The sequence below is a fragment of the Leptonotus elevatus genome, chromosome 15 (genome assembly GCF_054856555.1).
Source record: "Leptonotus elevatus isolate MCC_2025b chromosome 15, RoL_Lele_1.0, whole genome shotgun sequence".
NCBI lineage: Eukaryota > Metazoa > Chordata > Actinopteri > Syngnathiformes > Syngnathidae > Leptonotus > Leptonotus elevatus.
In genome coordinates this window covers 3,522,423-3,541,974 of record NC_141253.1, presented here as the reverse complement: position 1 = coordinate 3,541,974, position 19,552 = coordinate 3,522,423, and the positions used below count along the sequence as shown (strand labels likewise).

Genomic DNA, 19,552 nt, shown 5'->3' with positions numbered 1-19,552 from the left:
AGAACAGTTTTTTGTCCCGATTTTTCTCTCCCAGGTTTTAAGCACAATGTTACACAGGATGAGCAGACACAGCCAATTCCTACGCACTACGAGACAAGCCAAACCAAACAAAACATGGCTTTTACCTGGTTGCTCTCTTCCCCAACGTTATCTAAAAAAAATCTTTCTTTTCTGTTCACCTCTTCCACTAACACTTCCAATTCCATCACTTCAAACTTCATTTTGAACTTGCAGCGCTCTCCTGAATTTTCTATGGTGAAAACTATCATAGCTATCTAAAACACAGAAAATAGAGCCGTTCCCACCATTTGTACAGCTATCGGCAACTCTCTGGACACCTGATGTCCGCTACGTTTGCCTTGTGTGGAGTGCGCTGATGCACAATGAATAAAGCGATTGCTCCTTCAGTTATTGCAGCTCTAGTTATTAGTGCTAACCACCACCATGCACGAAAAAAGGACTAGAAGAGCCTGAGGCAGAGGTTTCTCATTTGGATTAAAAGACTTAACCAACTCCTAAACACGGCGAGAGAGACAATAAGTTGCAGGAACGAATGAATCTAGGGTAATAGCGAGATGTTTAGTCTGTTTTGTCAAAGAGAAACAAGCGCTCACAAAAGAGAACTCGCTGGAAAAATAAACGACTTGTTGTTGGATTAGCGCGGGTGTTTACTCTGGACCGGCTCGCTGAGCTTCCGCAACGAGGAGCTAACATTAGATAATTATCCTATTAGGATAAAACGGACCTTGTGTATTTCACTTGGAAAACCCTGTTTACTATAACTGTGTACTTTCCAGCAGGGGCAACTGTGGTGGAAGGCTTCCATCCCACCACAGGAAAAATGGGCTCGCTGACAACACAAATGCAGACGACAAGAAGACCGAAGATAATTTAGGCCTCTTCTAAAAATGTCTTTTTAAATAGTCCAATAACATGAAGACCGGTGCTTTTCCCAACAGTGAATTTTCCACCTTTTTCGCAGGTTGCTCTTCTCCGTGAAAGGCAACAAACCCGAATTCACCTCCTTTTTACAACCTGGTTTTTGGGGTCCTGTCCTGTCCTCTTAATGTCTTTGTCATTGCTGAACTTCATGCTGTCTGGCCACATTGTTGCCTTCTTTTGGAAAACATTGTTAAGATCAGGCGGTTTTCCGAGGTGCTGTCCTCGCTCCTTTAAGGATAACGTCAGCATTCATTAATTGGTGAGATACAAAATGTCGTGTCCCTTTTTGCCCCAGTTTTACAAACTCTGTGAAATTGGCTGGCTATGGGAATCTGGCCTGTCCTCTTTTTGGGTAATGTCAGCATGAGGCCGTTAATTGGCAAAGCACAAAATGTTTGCTACTTTTTGCCCTATTTTTAGAACCCTGTTGAATTCAAACATTCTTTTTTTTTCGAGGTTCTGATTTGTCCTGTTCTGTCCTGGATAGTTCCACATTTTGCCTTCTTTTTACAAGCCTATTTTGGGGGGGTCCTGTCCTGTCCTGTCCTTTCTAATGATATCATCCTGTAATATCCTTTCATTACTTTTTATTATTATTATTAGAATGTATTTTTCTATTTCTCATTGATCTTTTCTGTCATTTCTTTCATATTTGATTGATTGAACGTTATCAATATTAGTAACATGAACAACTTTGCATATACCTTTTGTTTTTTTGAAATAATTTCTTGATTAAAGCTAATCAAATGTATTTTTTAAACAATTTTATAAATGAGCATGACCTGTCCATATTAAAACTCAAACATGAGCCTTGACCACAAAAAGGTGCCAAGATACCCCATGCTTATGGCTGGTGGGCCCGATTCCCATCCCGGAGCGCTGACTTCAGGTTGGCCCGCCGTCGCGTAAACTTGGCCTGAACTCTTCGGCAGAGTGTGTTCATAAAGCATTTCTTAAAAAGCCAAACAAAGCGCTGCAAGAAAGCGAATGTGGGCCAACGTGACGGCCAAAGTTGTTTACTTGGCAGGGGAAGAAGCGTGTGTGTGATATCCAAAAGCTCTGTCTGGGGGAGGCAGGAAGGCTGGGTAAGGCAGGGTAATTGGAGTTTACGGACAAAACCCTTTTGTTGGAAACACCGAGGCATAAAAAACTAAATTAAAGTAAAAAAAAAAAAAAAAAAAAAAAAAAACCTGGCTAATGTCGAATGAGGTGTAAGAGAGAAGACGTGCGGGGGGGGGGGCTCGGATACCGGATTCCTTTGAGCACACTAAGCGGCTCTTTGTTTGTCATCTCCATCCCGGGTGCTGGTCGGCTCACAGCTTTTAGCCGGAAACATTTTGTGACAAGCGCGTACGCTATTATCCGCTTTTCCTCGCAGGCCTTGCGAGGGCATTTTGTGAGTTAAACCTGAGCTCCTTTCCATTTCTGCGTTAAAGGTACTGATACGGAATGGGTTGATGACAATTTTCCGGCTTACGTGGTTGTATGAGAGGCATGACAAAGCGGGGACGGTAGTTGTGTGAAAAAGGGGAATAGTGGAAAACTGGGACTGGGGGGGGGGTGTGAAGTTTAACACCAGCCACTGACTTCTTATGCCCAAGGAAGGAAATAGCGGATTTCTCTGGCAACTGTCGTTATATTTTAATAATGAAAAGAGAGGAAACGGATGCGAAATAAAGGAGATGGTGTTGTTATTTGAGAGCCTCTCTGCAATGGTCGTCTTCGGCAACAGAGACTCTCCACACGGCGCTTTTTAGTTAATGATTGCAAAACACAATATAATCTATTGGGTACACTCTTGGTGGCTGGATCTTGCCTCCGATACCCTAAAATATCGTGAAAGCTCATTTAATGCAACATGGTATTTTGGATTTGCCGTTAAATCTGTGACGCTGCGATGCCGTTCAGCTAACGTATAGATTGTGTAATGGATTAGTTAAATTGTACAAATTAGTATTTCAGTGCGTTACTGTACCTTCAACAGTGAAACACTTGCTTCTAATTCGTTTATTCAAGAGCGATTCCAAAAGGTGGAGGTATGAAACCGACTTTATGTGACGGGCCAATTTGCGTGAAACTCCTGGTGAATGATTGAAGCCGTTTAAACACACCTCATGCCATCTTCGCAGAGTTCACTATAACGTCAAGGGCCGGGTAGGGGGGGCCCGGACATTGCCTTGGAAACCCGCCTGGATGCTCAAACGCACACATGAAAGCGTTTTCTATTCCCGCAGACAGTGGCGTGGGGTCTGCTTCGTAAATCACGTGCTGCGCCAGCGCTGCGCACGAACGCGGTGGCGGCGGCGGGGCAACGGGTGCAGAGAAGCGCACAGGGAGGGGGTTGGGGGGGGGGGCCGTCATTCAAAAGGCCGCTGTCTGCTACTTTGGTGTGATTCTGACCTCCCATCTCAACGGGAGCACATACAACCTCCTGTGACTTTGGAAAATAAATCAATAGTGTGTGTATGTATATATATATACATATATAAAATTAATGTGATAATATATATATTTTTAATATTATATATATATATAATTAATGTGATAATTTTTAACTTTTAATTTTGACCGCAGATGATCCGTTAGCTGACAGCGGATGGTTACGTTAAAGGTTGCACAGGTTGTGTTTGAGCAATAAGCATAACTACATGCATTAAGCATTTAATAAATGTTTGCGTATGAATATTTGTTCATGTCAAACTATCGGGGTAATTTCCCCCCCCCCCCATTTTAAAATATGCAAGTAAGATAGAGGATGATGAGCGTGTGCAGTGGATCGAAAAATGTTGAAGACTTCCCTCATAACATTAAATGTCGAAAGAGTTAACAGGTGCTTTTTTAATTTGGCGGGCACTTTTTTTTTGATAAAAAGCCTTTTCAATTAAACGATTAATCATGATTAATCAAAATGTTAAGATGTGTTTACACCCTAGATTCATTAGGGACTCTAAATTGTTTATAAGCATGAATATGAGCGTAAATGTTTTGTTTGTCTGTGACCTCCACCAAGACCTTTTTTTTATTTAACACAGAAATCAACAAGAACTGCTGGACCTGAATTAGTGTGTGTGTGTTTTTGCAGCAGCTTTGAATGAGACGGCATTAGAGCGCCTGACTCCAGAGTCGAGGTTCTGGTCGGGAAGGAGCCGTGACGTGCGAGGAGCAACCGGGCCAGGAGCTCCCCGTCAGGATGGCGGGTATCTGCTTTCTGCCAGACGCTGAAGGCCGACTCCAGATGTTTTGTCTGGCTTCGTCTGACTTGGGGCCCGTGCGCGTTTTTCACCGTGCCAGCTTGGCAGCCAGCGGGGCCTCATTCCGACAAAAAAACTTTGCGAGCGTGCGGTTGTGTGTGTGCGTACGTGCGTACGGCAAGCGTTTATTCGATATCCTTGATATCCACCTTAAGGTCCATGTGCTGGTATGTGCTTTGTCCTCGCGAGGAAGACAATTCAGCACACTAAAATATAATGCGAGTACTTTTTTGACTTGTCATCGAGACAGCGCGCGTGGGCTCCACATTAGCTAAATGGCTCACCTTGTTGCGCGAGGGACCCCGCAGAGGACGTGTCGTAATTCTCAGCCTCAAGGAGGTCTGACGCGTTGATGAAATGGAGACGATTAATTTAATAGAGAAAGACGACAGCGGCTCGGGGGCAGACGGCCAACATTTTACGTCACCTTTGTTGAGTTTTGATCTTGTTGAAATGACTTTTGCTAACTCTGCTGCCTTGACGAAAAAAAAAGTCAACTGATTTGCAATTTGCTGTTGTCCATCGGCAAGGTTGAAATGAGGTAGCAATCATACAAAATGTATGGAACGAGTCCATATTTGGAGGATCCTTGGAAAAGGCTAAAAAGACCATTTTAAAGCAAAATGACAAACTTCCTCTGCATTTTCAGGCATGGCTTCTTGATAACTTTTTGTGGGTCTACTCATGGTGGACATGACAACCAAACTTAATTTTGCCAAGTGAACCTGATTCTGGGTGCTTAATATTATTTTATTTTTTTTAACGGATGTTAACGAGGCAAGATTAATTCGACAAATTCCAACTGCAGACTTCCTATGTGTCTTCAAAGATGGCCTCTTGAAATTGTTTTTGTGGGTCGATCAATGATTGACATGCCTGCCAAATTTCATGTTGTTAAATAAAACTGGCTGTGAGGGCTAGATTCTTTTTTAAAAATCGGGAAGACACTTCTGATCCCAAATTGTCAATTCAAACAAAAAAAAGACTTCCTGTGTTTCAGACATGGCTTCTAAAGATTTTTTTTGGGTGGGTCTACCTATGATAGACATGCCTACCAAATTTCACATCGTTTGTCTTCGATCTTGTGGAGCATTTTGGGTTTTAGGGCGAGTCATTGTATTCAAAAGGACCCTGGGAAATGGCCAATATGACCCCAAAATGGCCGCTTCAGACCAGAATAGAAGACTTTCTGTCTTTTCAGGCATGATTTCTAAAGACTTTTTTGTGGCTCTACTCTAGCCAGACAATTCAGCACACTAGTAGAATGACTGTGTTTTACTAGTAATGTCCCCCCCCCCCCCCCCCCCCCCCCACTACCCAACTCGTATGACATTTCGCTCTATCAAGGATGTCGGAAAAAAAATGGCGTTCCGTAGTTGAGACAGTCATCATCCACTTACTCGAGAAAGCTGGTGATGTAGTCTTTGCTGCAGGCCGACCAAGAGAAGGGATTCGTGTTGGCCGTGATGTGCGCGGCCATCAGCTTGGCCGTCTCGTGGCCTTTGGTGCCGCACGAGTTTCCGATGCCGTCGTGGTTCATGCCGAAGCTGCGAGCCAAAAAAGCAGAGATAACGAGTTAGCCCAACGTCACCCGCCGGTCTGCGCCGCGCCAATCCCCCCCCCCCCGGCCGTAAAGACGGCGCTCCCCGGGGCTCTTAAAACAGCTGTGAGGAGCGCAGCCCGTGGTCAAGGGTCAAACCCTGTCTGGAGTTCAGCGGGAATGAGAAAAAAGTCCTAATCACCACTGTGATGCCTGCCTGTCAATCAACGCCGGCAGGTCTGAGCAGGCCACCGTGGAGGCTGGAGAGTGTGGGGGGAAGGGGGGGCGGGAATCCTTTGGAACAATTACAGGAGACTTTGAAAACTGATCATCTTAACCATTTATTGAAACATTTGATCCTGATCTGACCTTGTGGCTTTGACTTCTATGTTGTGTGTTTTTTTGGTGAAAACACACATTTTGTTGCCAAGCTGTGCCCACGTCCGATGACGACTCGTCAAATTCTTGGCAATTTACTGTCATCCGTCTGTCTAGTAAAGTTCGACAAAATCTCTACCAGTCTGTCCTTGAAGGACTCCGGGGAATTACCCTAAAGCGGGTGCTTCAAACCAAAATGGCAGACTTCATGTGTCTTTTTTGGGCATGGCTCTTTTGTGGGTCTATTCACGACAGATATGTCCACCAAAAGCAAACTGAATTTGGAGGCTAAATTCTTTTTTAAAAATTCTGGCGGATGTGAGTGTACCAAGATGGCCACTTCAAACTAAAATGGGAGACTTCTTGTAGCTTTCCAAGCATAGCTTCTAGAGAATTTTCTGTGGGTCTTGATGTGCTAGAAATGTCTACCAAATGTAATGTTAAAAACTTTAAAACTGGTTTCCTGCATCCGACTTTGCTACCAAACTGAAACAATCACCAATGTGATGCCTGCTTGTCAATCAGCGCCGGCAGGTCTGAGAGGGCTGCCAGAGAGGCTTGGAAAGTAGGGAGGGAGTTGCGGGTATATCCTTTGGATCAATTACCGAAGAGTTCCCGGGCCGGAGAGTTTGAAAACTAATCATCTTAACAATCAATTTAAACTTTTCCTTGAGGCCCCGGGAGCACAAATCAGCTCTAATGTATTTAACAAACCCGACCGCATCGCGCCGTCTCAAGCTGTTTTTCTAGCGCGGGCCGTGTATGTGACATTTTAGAACGCTCTGGAAATAAATCAGGCCCGGCCGCGCTGTTATTCCTTATACATCTTCTGCAGGCATCGACTATTTTTACAACAGGCCCCTTGCAACAGAAGCAGACACGAGACATAATAAAAGGAAATCGCCATCTTGCACAACTCTCCGGGGAGGCTAATACATCATCATTATTGCGCGCTAGAGTCGCGAGCCAAAGGTATGCACGCGCGACATGCTGGACTCGGAGCCCGCGGGAGTTCGTGCCAAGTCCCGAGGCACGCGGCCCGGGAGGAGGTAGAAAGGCTTAAAGGTGGTCGGAAGGCACACGGGAGGTCACGTGACGTGGACTCGGGTCACATGATGGAGCGGAGTCACGAGGCGGACAACGTTTTGGCATCGTGTTCTCCCACAGGTAGTAAAAGAACTGTGCTTTCGTTTTACAATATGTATATTATAGTTCATACAGAGGAGTGATTCCTCAAGAAAAATTTTGAAAAATTGTGAAAAATTGTGAAAAATTGTGAAAAATTGTGAAAAATTGTGAAAATTTGTGGAAAATTTTGAAAAGTCCATCTTTGTTATAGAAATGTGCGATTCCGATATATATATTTAATAGTTAATACAGAGTGGTGATTCTAAGGGTCAGCCTTTAATTTGGCATTCAAACCTCCTAGTGGGCAAGGCTTCGGAAATTACGAAAAAATGGCAAAATTCCCCAAAATTTTTTAATAAAAAATAAAAAAGGGAAAAAAGGGAAAAATGGTACAAAAGGGTAAAAAAGTGTGAAAATGTGCAATTCAGATTTATATTTAATAGTACAGAGTAGTGATTAAATGCACCACAGGTGCCTAATTTATCATTGAACCCTCCTAATGGGCTGGGCAGCAGACATTAAGACATTTTTTGAAAATTTGTAGAAAAATACAATTTTGCTTGTAAAAATGTGCAATTGCGATCAATGTGAAATAGTTAATGCAGAGTCGTGATTTGATACGTCAACCCCTAATTTGCCAGTCAAACAGCAGAAGGTGCATAGCCGGTGAAAAAGTTCAATAAAATTTGAAAATTTGTATAAACAAACAAATAAACAAACATATACATAATTAAATAAATAAATATTATAATAACAATAATAATTATGATAACAAAAAAAATTAAAATACATCCAGCGGCTGCATTGTATCCCATCAGGTTGTCGCTGGGCTTTTCCATGCCACAACGAGGCACTCTTAAGCAGTCACGCCAGCAAAACACGCTAGCTATCAAGTCAAGACCTTCTAATTTCCCACTCTTCGGTCACACACTCTAGGCCAACAACAAGGCGCTCTAAAGCAGCCACGTCAGCAAAGGAGATGTGTTATTGCGGTTATTACTAGATAGCTACCTGCATGTCACAATTGCGCCTGATAAATGCTGATGCGAACAAAAACATTCAAGTTCTTAAATAGTGGGGCAGAGATGCTCATGCCCGAGCTAAAGTGTGTCACTGGGCACCATTTTAAATATGCAAAATAAAAAAAGCAAACAAAAACAAAACGAAAAATCAAGAAAACTGAAATGCTGAAAAACTGTTTATCTATATCTCCACAATTGAGTACTGCATAGTTCTCGGTCTTTGCACGTTTTTAGCAATAGTCTTCAAACATGTATCATGTATTTAGAAACAAATCTTTGAAATCACTTTAGGGTTTTGGAGTGGTTGGTGCGCAGCCATCGAGTTTCATGCCACAGGAAAAAAATAATTTGGACTCACTTGTGGCCGATCTCGTGCGCAATGGTGAAAGCTGAGCCAAGGCCAATATCTTCGTTGATGCTGCAGCTCCGCTCCGGCTCGCACATTCCCGCCACCGAGGCCAACCCTGGACAAAAACACACACACACACACACAACAGGAGTCAAATGCAAGCACAAGCACACTTATTAGACTTCTTAGATTTCTTTGTTGCTTTGCACCGATTGCTAGATTTTTCTATCTTAGCTTAGCAACTGTACCATTTATTTAACCAATCAGATTTCAAATTTATATTCATAGAGCCAATACATTTGAAATCCCTGATTAACTAAAGCAAAACTTGTTAGACAACTTTAACTGGCGAAATACGTCTGTGGAGAACAGGGCTGGACTGGCCATCTAGCGTACAGGGCAGATGCCCGGTGGGCCGGCCTCTTTTGGGGCCGATGCAGTGCTTTTTCATGATTATTTTCCTAAATTTTGCCACAAGAGACTGGCCCACAATTTAGAGGGTCCATTAATCCACTTCGTATATACTCGGGATGGGCCGGGCCAGGCCGGTGGGCCTAAGCCAAAATGCCAGGGCTGATTTTTTTTGTATGCCAGTCTAGCCCTGGTGGGGATCTAGTATCGAAAGTAATGAAGATAAAAAAGTTTAAAATATTTGACCATTTACACACTGTATAGATAAAACGACCAGAACTTAATGCTAACAAATACTTTAAAACGCCGCTGACATGCTAACGGCTAGCTTTGATAGTCACATTTAGAAGGAATTTGAACACACACGGTGGAGCTCCACATGCAGACAGATACAATAATACTCAGAAGGCAGCATCTGACTGTGTCACTCAAAGTAGTAGTAGAAGAAGAAGTATTAATATTCTTTGTTTGTGTGTGCAAGACTGTACAGTATTATACTGCCTCCCGGTGGCCATTGCATCTGTACTATTCTTGTCATACAGCATGTAAGTAGTTTTGCTACCTGCGTGGGCACTGATGCTACCTTCAAAATGTCCCCTCATTTTGTGTCGCTACCTTTCACACAAACAGAAAAAAAAAAAACCCGTTTTGACTGCTATTACACACTATCGCCTGAATTTCCCCAGTTTTGGTTGCCCACGAGAGCAAGAGAAGTCTCAGGATTGGCTTCCGGCCGCTGGGAAACATCGAGACGGAGGTTTACACTTCACAAAGCGCCAGGCCATCGCCTAAGAGGCGAGCCAAGGAAGGAAACGTAGCAGCCGCCGCACCCGAAAAGCTGTCAGAGTAGAAGAAAAAATAGATGTTTTCCTCATTTGGGAGCTGGCGAGAGAGAAGAGAGGAGAAAAGGGAGAGCAGGAGAGGCTGTTTCAACTTTCAGCCTCTCCTGTAATCCAGGTGTCGCGAGGCCTTTTTTTTTTTTTTTTTTCTCGAGAAAAACCTGAGAGGTCAGATCGGGAGACAGGAGGCAATTCTTCACAGATTACATCTACAGGTGAGTGCAGAGTGGATCGGATGACAGCACAAAGCAGGTGTGTTTGTGTGCGCGCACGCACGCACGCGCGCACGCGTGTGGGGGGAGGGCAGTGTGACTACACGACAAGAGTGTTCACTACGGAAAGCCGATTCAGCGTTTCTTCAATATCATCGCGATCAACATTAGGGTCCATCTTTGTCCTCTATAGTAAGACAATTCTGTACTAGTAGAACGACTTACTAGTAACATTAGTTTCCCCAATAGGTGCTCAAACGGCTTTACGGAACGATATTTGTTTTTCGACGACAAACTAGCAAAATTCTGCCACTGGTCTATAAATCAGTGAATGGCTTGGGTCTTGAATATAATAAGGAAATGCTAATTGATATGAATCCATTAGTCCATCTAAATTCGACAAACTCGGGTCAATTAACGGAGCTCAGGTTTTAAAGCAAGCATGGTGAAGCGGCATCTAGCTGTTATGCTGCATGCAAATGGCATTAGTAGCCAATAGAAGTGAAGACAAAGAATAAATGCTTTTAACCCCCCCATACCTTTGAAAAAGTTTAGTTTATTTATTTTTAAAGCAAGCATGGTGAAGCGGCATCTAGCTGTTATGCTGCATGCAAATGGCATTCGTAGCCAATAGAAGTGAAGACAAAGAATAAATGCTTTTAACCCCCCCCCCCCCATGCCTTTGAAAAAGTTTAGTTTATTTCTTTCATTTTCTTTCAAATGAAATATTTTGTTTCAAATTGTGTTTAAATGTCAATTTACGTTTCTGTAATTTGTCTTTGCTTTGTGAATGTCTTCAGCTGTTCTGTGTGTAAATGCTTCGAGGTGTTGTGCTTGTGTATGGAACGTGCTTTATAAATAAAGTTGACTTGCCTAGTAGAATGTCTGTCTTACTGGCAACGTTTTTCCAATAAATGCTCAAATTGTTTTGTTTAAAGCCATTTATTTGTACTAATTAATTTATTTGAAAGCAGTTTAAGAGATTATTCAATATATTGGGCCTGGCCTAAAATGTATATAAAGGTATCAATTGAATCCCTTCACGTTAAAAGTTTACTGTATATCATGATATAACCTTGAGTATAAAAATTAGGACGGAACTACTGCTAAATGATATTAAGTTTTAAGATGTATTGTACAAAAGTCAAACTCAGCACTGTGTGGTGCAAAACAGCATAAATAAATCCAAACTTCAGACTATGGAAGGACGACACGCTAGTCGCGTTAGCTAATCGTCCACAGCTCAAGGCTAGAGGGAAGAAAGTTAGCTTAGCATCTGGCATTACATTTGTCTAGCTAGCTCGAAGTCCGATGTATTCCAAACAATTATTATTCCGATGATTACTGCTTTCAACGCAAAATGGGGGGTTCTGTCTTACAAGTCAGAACTAAAGCAGTGAAAAGTCATCTTATTTGGCCAGCGTGTAAGGGGCTGTAAATTTCCGAACGTCATCAGAACTGAAAAACACAGACAGCATTTTTTAGTCCATGTTGACATGTCAAGTTTTGTCTCCCAATACAAGAAAAGGAATTCCGAACATCTTTCTCTCTCTGTCAATGATCCATGCTTGAAATATGAAGAACATCTCCGCAGAACCCGGTGTTCAGCCAAATTGCGGCCTCCAAAAGCGACCAGGCCAGATAAATCAACGCTGTGATGAAAGTCGTGCGCAAGCAGAATTCTGCGAAACGTCGGATCGATCCCGACCGGAGCTTGCCAGGAGAATTCAGGGCAAAAATAGTCATTGTAATGAGATACTTTTTTTTTTTTTTTAATGAAATGCTGCTAATAGAGGGAGTTCAATTTCCCCTTGAGGATAGACCAATAAGTATAATAAAAAAAAAAAATTGGATCAACTGCTTATCTTTTGACAATTTCTCCCCATTGTGTGTTAAATAAAGGCCTATTGTAATCTAATCTGCGCGGCAATATTTACAAATACAAGCCGTAGTCTCAGATCTCTTTGTTTGTATTTCCAATACGGCAATCCCATTTAAACCCAACTCCAACATCCCGCGGCTTTCAAGGGGGGACACGCACGAGAAGGTTCCGAACGGGGGAAGACACCTGCAAAACGGTGAGCTCGCGCCGGCTCCCCCCGCTGCGAGATTGGCTAAGAGCGTCACGGCTTTTGTATCCTCTTTGCTAAGAGGCTAAACAAGAATAGACTCGCAAATCGCGACGGGCCGAAAGGGAAGGAGGCGAGCCTGAAGGTGAGGAAAGAAGGTGGGAGAGGGAGGAGGAAGGAAGGAGGGTGGCTACTCTGCGATTAGTTTTAAGAATGCGTGCGTGAGTGTCAGTTTGTTTTCTTAACACCAGCGCCGGACTGTGTACTATCTCCAGCCTCAGTGATTACTCTGTGACCCCGAAAGGCCAGGGTTGTGGCCCTGGAGCATGATCTCGGAGAAGAGGGTGAGGGGGGGGGGGGGGGGGGGTGGTAGCGGGGTTAGGCAACGAGGAAGCCGAGCAGATGCCGGGGCAATTAAAGCGACCGGGGGGGAATGTGACGAATGCGGTCAATCTGTCAAAGCGCTCCATGAAGTCACAATATTACCCGCCAAGATATACTGTGCTGCCTGCGGGCCCTTGTGCAGATAAGATGGCGAGAGGAGGCTGGAGGTGGGACAAGAGAGAGGAAAAGGGAGGAGACGGGAGGTATTTGTCGCAGGGCGGCAGCGAGGGGGGGGGGGGGCGGGGGGGTTTGGTTTTTGCCTTTGCTCCCTTCCTAAAGTAGCATCAGCAATATCTCACTTTGCTGCGTGAAAGGCACAGGGTGATGAATTCCTGCTCTGCTGTTACTTCGTGACCAGACGTCCCGTTTTAGCCGTGACAGTCCCGATTTTCTTTTTGTCCCGCGACTCGGCAAGTCCCGTCCTGGCGTCCCCATATTTTGCCATGTGTAGCGATTCAAGCGGGAAATCTATTAAAAGGGTAATTTAACTGTTAAATTCCTTCCTATTTACCTCCAAATTCGCGTTCGCATCCGCATCGAACCGCTAGCAGCGCAGACTTACGTAGCAGCACGGACTTACATATGAAGGGACCGTCAATGCCGCTTAGTTGCCGTAAGGAGAAGTGAGGTGCCTTGTCGGCCATCTTTTACGTTGCCACTTTGTCTGTGCTCATTAGCTTGAATACATTGATTTCTGTGTGGTGTCACGTTTTTTTTTCTCTCTGTCTTCACTGCAAAAATGTCACAACGTATGGCGTACGATTATACCAATAAGTCATACAGTATGTTAGTCCACGCGAAGCGGGCATTAACCAGGACTACCACTACTTCCTGCTTTGGCATCTAAGAACCATGGGAAATGTAGTCGCTACAACGTAAGGTGAGTTTTCTAGTGGTATATTTCCATTGACAATGCGTGACCGGCGCGATGCACGTAAAACGGCACCGCCTAGCTTCCAATAGCTATCTGGGCGGAGCCAAAAAAGTTTGGATAATGGTGAGTGCACTGAAGAGTCAACCAACATAGCATTTAGCATTAGCAACTCGATGCGCATGTCGACAGTCCGGCCCCAAAACACACACGCTTCTCCCGCCTTGTGTTGTGTTGTGCTGAAAGCAATTTGTCAGGACTTGCGCTGCTAAAACGTTTGCTGAGCCCTTCCGGTCGTTTTTCCGCTGCACTCACCTAACGTTCCACAGGGTTTGTTCTTGTAGGTGCAGATGTCATACCTAAAAACACAAGAGAGAGAAAAATATGAGCCTCGGGCTGAGATGTGAGCAACGTACGCACTTTGTCGCGACGGCTCGGCTCCCGTCTCACCGCACGAAGGCGGACCAGGCCGCGCCCCGACCCGACCGTTGACCCCGCAAACTCGCGTGCCGCTAATCCAATAGAGCGCAGCCGAGGGAGGCCGCGTGCATCTTACAACGGACACGAATGATCCAATCGTCGCTAAAGCTTTTAATCTATTAAAACCAAGGGCACGGCAAATTTGATTTCGCTCTGCTCGCCGCCTTCTTTCCAATGCGTCCCTCCACGCAGGCCTTGTTCCTCGTTTTCTTGAAACTATCCCGGGAACAGGTTAACCAAACAAAGTACTCTAACCCCCAAATCCTAACCCCCTAACCTAGAAAGCAAACAAGGTACCCTAGGCCTCATCCTAACCATGGAAATCAGATGAAGCCCCTTAACCATAAACCTTGACTTGAACACTGGAACGCAGACCAAATACCCTATCCCCCTAATCCAAAACCCTTACAAACAAATGAAGTACCCCTAATCCTAATACCTAAAACTAATTCCGGAAGCAGACAAAGTACCCCCAATCATAAACCTAAACCTTGTTTAATGGGAAAAAGTGATACGTGACGTCACCCAGGAGTAAATCTGCAGAGCGTCAGCAAACCGGAGCGCTCCGATGACAGAAAGTAAAGAGACTGTTCTTGAAACAGAATCAGCCTGCAAACACTTGAGTTGCTATAGTTTACCAGGCCCAAACAGTCCCTACCAACAACGGCGCAGATAAAGACGGAGCGTCGATTTTTGGCTCCCGCCGCATGACATTGCACAGAGCACCTTCTATTTTCATCTTTATTGGGCTATCGGCGTTATGACCGCAAGCGCCGCCGCAAGACCCCGACTTTGTCCTCACCGAGTGATGAGCACGGCGTTGTCGTGGTGGGCCATCCCGTTCTCCGGAATGCTGTTGCCACCGTCGCTGTGGTGGGACAGGATGGACTTTTGCCATTTGCAGAAGCTGTCCAGAGACTTGTCGGCGTGATGGTTGATCTCCAGGTTAGGCTGTGGGGGTAGATATGGAGGTGACATTGCACGGAGAAGGTACCCTAAGTTTAAACCCTTGATTTTTCTATAAAAATACTTAGTCTAAAAGATATAACTGTCATAACCACAACCAAAACACCCAAATAAAAACCATCTTTTTTTGGCGTTTTCTTGGATCTTCGTACCTGATCTTCAGTCAGAACGATGAGACGCGTCACAACAATGTTCACAACATTTCCTAGACTGGCATCGCGGTAAAGTTTGGCAACCTGACCTCCAGAAAAGAAGAAAAGACACAAAGTCAGACAAATGGCGTCCACCGGGGGCGCCCTCCGAGAAAGCGGGATCAAACTTACAATATTCATGACGGACAGGATGTAGTGCTCGATGTCTTTGCGGCCGTGGTAGCCAACCATCATTTTGTCGGCCACCACCAGCGTCTCCACGAAACGCTCGGTGCTGACAGAGCGCCGCGTTCGACGCGTGCCGTTGCGGCCCGCGTCGGCATGTTGGGTTGGGGCGGGCGCTCGGATCGGGGAGGGGGCGCTGGTTTTGACCAGGTCTGTAAACCACAACGATGAGCTTAGACGAATAATTCGGTTTATAAAGTCAACTTTCAAAAAAAAAAAAAAAATGTCCTTGGTTCCACTACTTCACGATGGGGTTGTGTTCTTTGTGGTAGTAACTAAAATGTGCAGCGAGTCTGCCCCTTTGAACCTCGCAGTTCTCGCCTTTTGCTTTATGACCCAGATGCTCTGGGGAAAAGTGTTAAGATCGTACATGTCGGGGCACGCTGGCTTCCTGCGACAACAGCTATTTGTTGGTTCTTCTAAAGACCCTGTTCCCAAATACCTCAATATCCACCTGGTTCTCCTTTTTTTTTTTCTCCCCTCGTTCTTTGACATAAACGTTAAAAGGTCTTGACACAGATTTGTGCATCTTTTTTTTTCACACAGATATTTGGAGCTGCAGAAAGGATAGCTTGAGAGATGTCAGACTTAAGTCGCCAAATTTATGACTTGAGATTTGCCTGGCTAAAGCTTTTGAAACACACAACTTGACTTTGACTCGGTGCTTTCAAACTTGACTTATGTTAACAAGTCTTCGTTTATCTAGGTCAAGGCAATTGTGAACAGATTTTCATTTGCAACGCTGACCTGGCAGCTGACGGCGGCAGGGTAAAACCGAGAAAATACAAATAAATTGACAACAACTGGAGAGTGTTATATAATTACATAAAACATTTCATTAGATCGTAGCGCATGGTAAATAAAAGTTTTTTTTTTTTTTTAAATGAGTCAAAAACAGGTACAGCGATCTTGTACAGTATCCCTTGCTAACGTTTTAAACGATGATGAATGAGGTGACTTTTATGATTTGTTGCAGCGCTCCAATCGTTTGGGGAATTAAAACTAAAAAAGACCATCGACCATAAGTACTGCAGACTTGGGAACCGAGAGATTAATAAAACTGCTGGAACCAAGAATGTGAGTTGTGGTATGCAGGGTGAGTAGAAGCTACGTTTCCTTTCTTTCTTTCTTTTAATATAAATTCTGTTGTCGGGGTTAAATCTTGGGAATTTTTTTACAGAAGAAATTGAATGGTTGAACAGATATTTTTCTTTTTTTTTGATTGTGTAAGAGACAAATGATACTGAAGATGATGTTTAACTTTGTTGTCTTGCTTATCTTGTTGATGTAATCAGGGGATGTAGGTAACATCTAAGACTCTGCGTTGCGGTGCGGGGGCAGACATAAATAAGAATTCCATTCTTCTTACTGCTTCTTTCTACACATGACAAGTGTTGATTCAAAAGAAGTTACGAAGGATTTGCAACTCAAAGATGAGAGACACAATTATCACATGCAACCCCATCCATAGCTATAAAGCCCACAAAGACAGGTAAGCTACGTTATCGTCACAGTTTAGCTAAGGTTAAGACTTAGTACTTGCATACAATATATGTGACTAACCTCTACTATAAGAAACCCCCGACAAGGACGGTGCACCCACCTGAAATGCCACAGCTCAACTCCTGGCTCTGTTCCTGCGACGAGGGCATGGCGGACATTTTATAAATAACGTGTTGCTGTGCTTCCTCCAGGTTCCAGTCGTCGGCGGGGGAGGATATGTTCTTTAACGGCTCGATTAAATACTGCTCTTCCTCTGTCGTGATGACCCCGTGCTTGTCGACAAAACAAAAGAAGATACAAACAGAACAGTATTAAAACATTGTATTCCTTAAATGACTTGTTGGTTTCATACAAAATGTTTGGTAGCTTTATATACTGTCAAAAGGCACAAAAAACAATGTTAGCCATTTAATTTTTAGTGATGTTGTTGTTTAATGATCACAATGTCAATAATCGTTCAAAAGAATGTCGTAATTATAGGCTATGTAATAAGCGTAGACTAGACTACATCCACAGTACTCAACCTAATAAAAAAAGCTAGCCAGCTAATGGGCTAGCATTTACCTGCTAGCCAATCTTCTACTTGATTAAAATACGTAGTTAACACAAAAATTTAGTAATATTTGTAGCATTTTGATCAAATATTAGGCTGTGGCTAACAGTAGCTGAAAATACATCTGCAAACAAAGTAGCCTACTTTTTAAAGTGCTCAACTTTCTCAAATAGCATTCTGTCACACGCAGGCTATCTGTTATGTTTCCGTCTCCTGTTTTAGTCATGCAGCTTTTATGCTTGTGTTAGCTTCACAATGTAAGAACTCACTTAAAAGAACAGTATACTTGCGGAATTCACTGTGAGGCCTGCAGTATCCCAAACCCCCGGCCATTGGCTAGCTAGCGGCTATCAGAGAATTTAGCTAATAAGGGTAACTCTCCGTTCTTGAAAATATTCTTTTAAATTTGACTATCAAATATCATATTAAAAACATATTGTCGTGACGTTCGATTGCCGATAGGATTATGAGGGGATCCTTGGAAAAATGTTCCCCATTAGGATACAACATTTTTAGAACCCTTGACTTTTTAAACGGTGCAACTCTTTCAAATAGCATTCACTGACCCATATCTGTTAGTTTTGCGTCTCCTCCAAGATTCCCCGCCACAAAAAAAAAGAGGAGCAAAGCCAAATAGTTGGTATTTAAATACGTAATCCTTTAGCAGCCAGTCAAACAAGCAATTAAAGCGAGGACTAGCATTCAAACAATTATCCTCAAGCACCTCTTTAGAGCAAACAAAAGTGTCTTGGCACTGTGAAAATATAAAACTTATTTTATTTGGGTCTTTTAAAGAGTGAGTCAAGGTTTTGCAATTGTCCAGACGACTGATTGCATTAAAGCGCATGCTCGCTTTTGACCATTTTTGGTGTTGTGAGAAGGGGGGGCAAATACTAATTCAATTTATGATGCTGCGTCGAGATGCTGCCAACACATTTGGCTACGAGGCGAATACATCTTAACATTTGCAAGCTACACTTCATTTTCCTTTCTTGAATTCTTGTCGCTGCCAAGTCATTTGTTGCATTACATTATCGATGTGACATGTTGACTGGCTGATAACTGCACAAATATTGACTGAAAGAAAAACGATGGCACGATGACCGAAACGTAAGCCGCAGCTTAGCTTAGCTAGGCTTTTTGTTTAGTTTTTTTTTTAATTTCCTTTAATCGCAAGGGCCATTAATGAATTTACCGAATTGAGTAACTTGAGTAACTTCCCCACTTCTTTTAATAAAATAGAGTGTTAAGTTAAATCGGGGGATAACGTCTGACATTTACAGAGCGTGAAAAGCAGATAACGTATGCCCGAGTTGGTTTACCTCCGGCGGCACCGCTTCCCGCCAAGGTTCTGACAGGCAAACTACAATGGCTCTAATGTTGTGCGCCGTTTCGTATGAACGCATGGCCGGCCGGCACCCGCTGGGCCAAGCCAAGGTTTTTTGTGTATTAAGACATTTCACCGTGAGGTCACACGTTCTTCCGGGCGGCAAACGCCAAAGCGCTCTCCGGCACCGCAAGTAAACAAACCCTTATGGGTCATTTGACCAAAGCAGTGTGGTTAAGAAAACAGCGGTTAACGACCCGAATGATGATTTTAGCCTTCTTTTCGACCACCGCAGTTGGAATGTGTGAAGTGTCGGTCAAAAAGAGGTAAATTGCTGGTAAGGGAGACCCAACGCTGGCTATAATTTGCATTTCAAGTTGATTCAAGCATAGATGTGGTGGATATTCAGAGATATTTACAATGAAAATTCCTTAACCTTTGTCATGGTAGATAGAGGTTTACATGCTAGCATAATTTGTACATGAGCCAGCTTTCCCTTGAGTGATTTATTCGTTGACTGGTGCTGGTTGATAGATATGATGATTTGCCTGGTATCTGACTAAGAAGGTTGTTCCTAATTACACAGACAAGCTCTCTTGGGTACTCAAGTACATATTCACTCAAACTAAACTTGCCGCGATGATGAAACCAAAGACTAAAACATAACTATTTTTTTGCTATTCTGCCACCAGGCAATCGTGCTATCAGCAGAACAATTGATGGCATCCACTCAATTTATTCTTCTCTCTCACCCACACATGTTGCACCGAAATAATTTTGTAAATCACCTTTTGGGCATTTCTGGCAGAAAAGGATTCAAGTCAGCAGAAGTCCCTTACTTTTTTGCCAGCCAGAAGGATCCTGGCGTCTTGTTTACTACCAAGAAACGAGTCTGTAGCGCATTAAGTTGTTGTTTTTTTCTTTAAAGTTGGGGAAGAAAACATCTGTCA

The 19,552-nt window shown here is 43.5% G+C and overlaps 1 protein-coding gene and 1 long non-coding RNA gene across 3 annotated transcripts in view; one reads left to right on the top strand and one right to left on the bottom strand.

Annotated features, from left to right (window-relative positions):
- Positions 1–19,552, bottom strand: part of adamts6 (ADAM metallopeptidase with thrombospondin type 1 motif, 6) — a 47,040-nt gene that overhangs the window by 24,801 nt on the left and 2,687 nt on the right. Inside the window, exons 4-10 of one of the 2 annotated variants that reach the window (XM_086096642.1) lie at positions 16,823–16,994; positions 15,166–15,371; positions 14,995–15,078; positions 14,679–14,827; positions 13,712–13,755; positions 8,620–8,725; positions 5,594–5,740 (exon numbers count right to left, since the gene is read on the bottom strand). In XM_086096642.1, coding sequence (XP_085952768.1) covers positions 5,594–5,740; positions 8,620–8,725; positions 13,712–13,755; positions 14,679–14,827; positions 14,995–15,078; positions 15,166–15,371; positions 16,823–16,994 — 908 coding nt within the window. Of the gene's footprint in view, positions 1–5,593; positions 5,741–8,619; positions 8,726–13,711; positions 13,756–14,678; positions 14,828–14,994; positions 15,372–16,822; positions 16,995–19,552 lie in introns of both variants that reach the window. The other variant, XM_086096641.1, reaches the window with a different exon arrangement.
- On the top strand, positions 9,892–17,024 carry LOC147161587 (uncharacterized). Its single transcript, XR_015097248.1, has 4 exons — positions 9,892–10,075; positions 16,196–16,315; positions 16,515–16,711; positions 16,914–17,024. It is a non-coding gene; the product is annotated as an uncharacterized LOC147161587 (long non-coding RNA).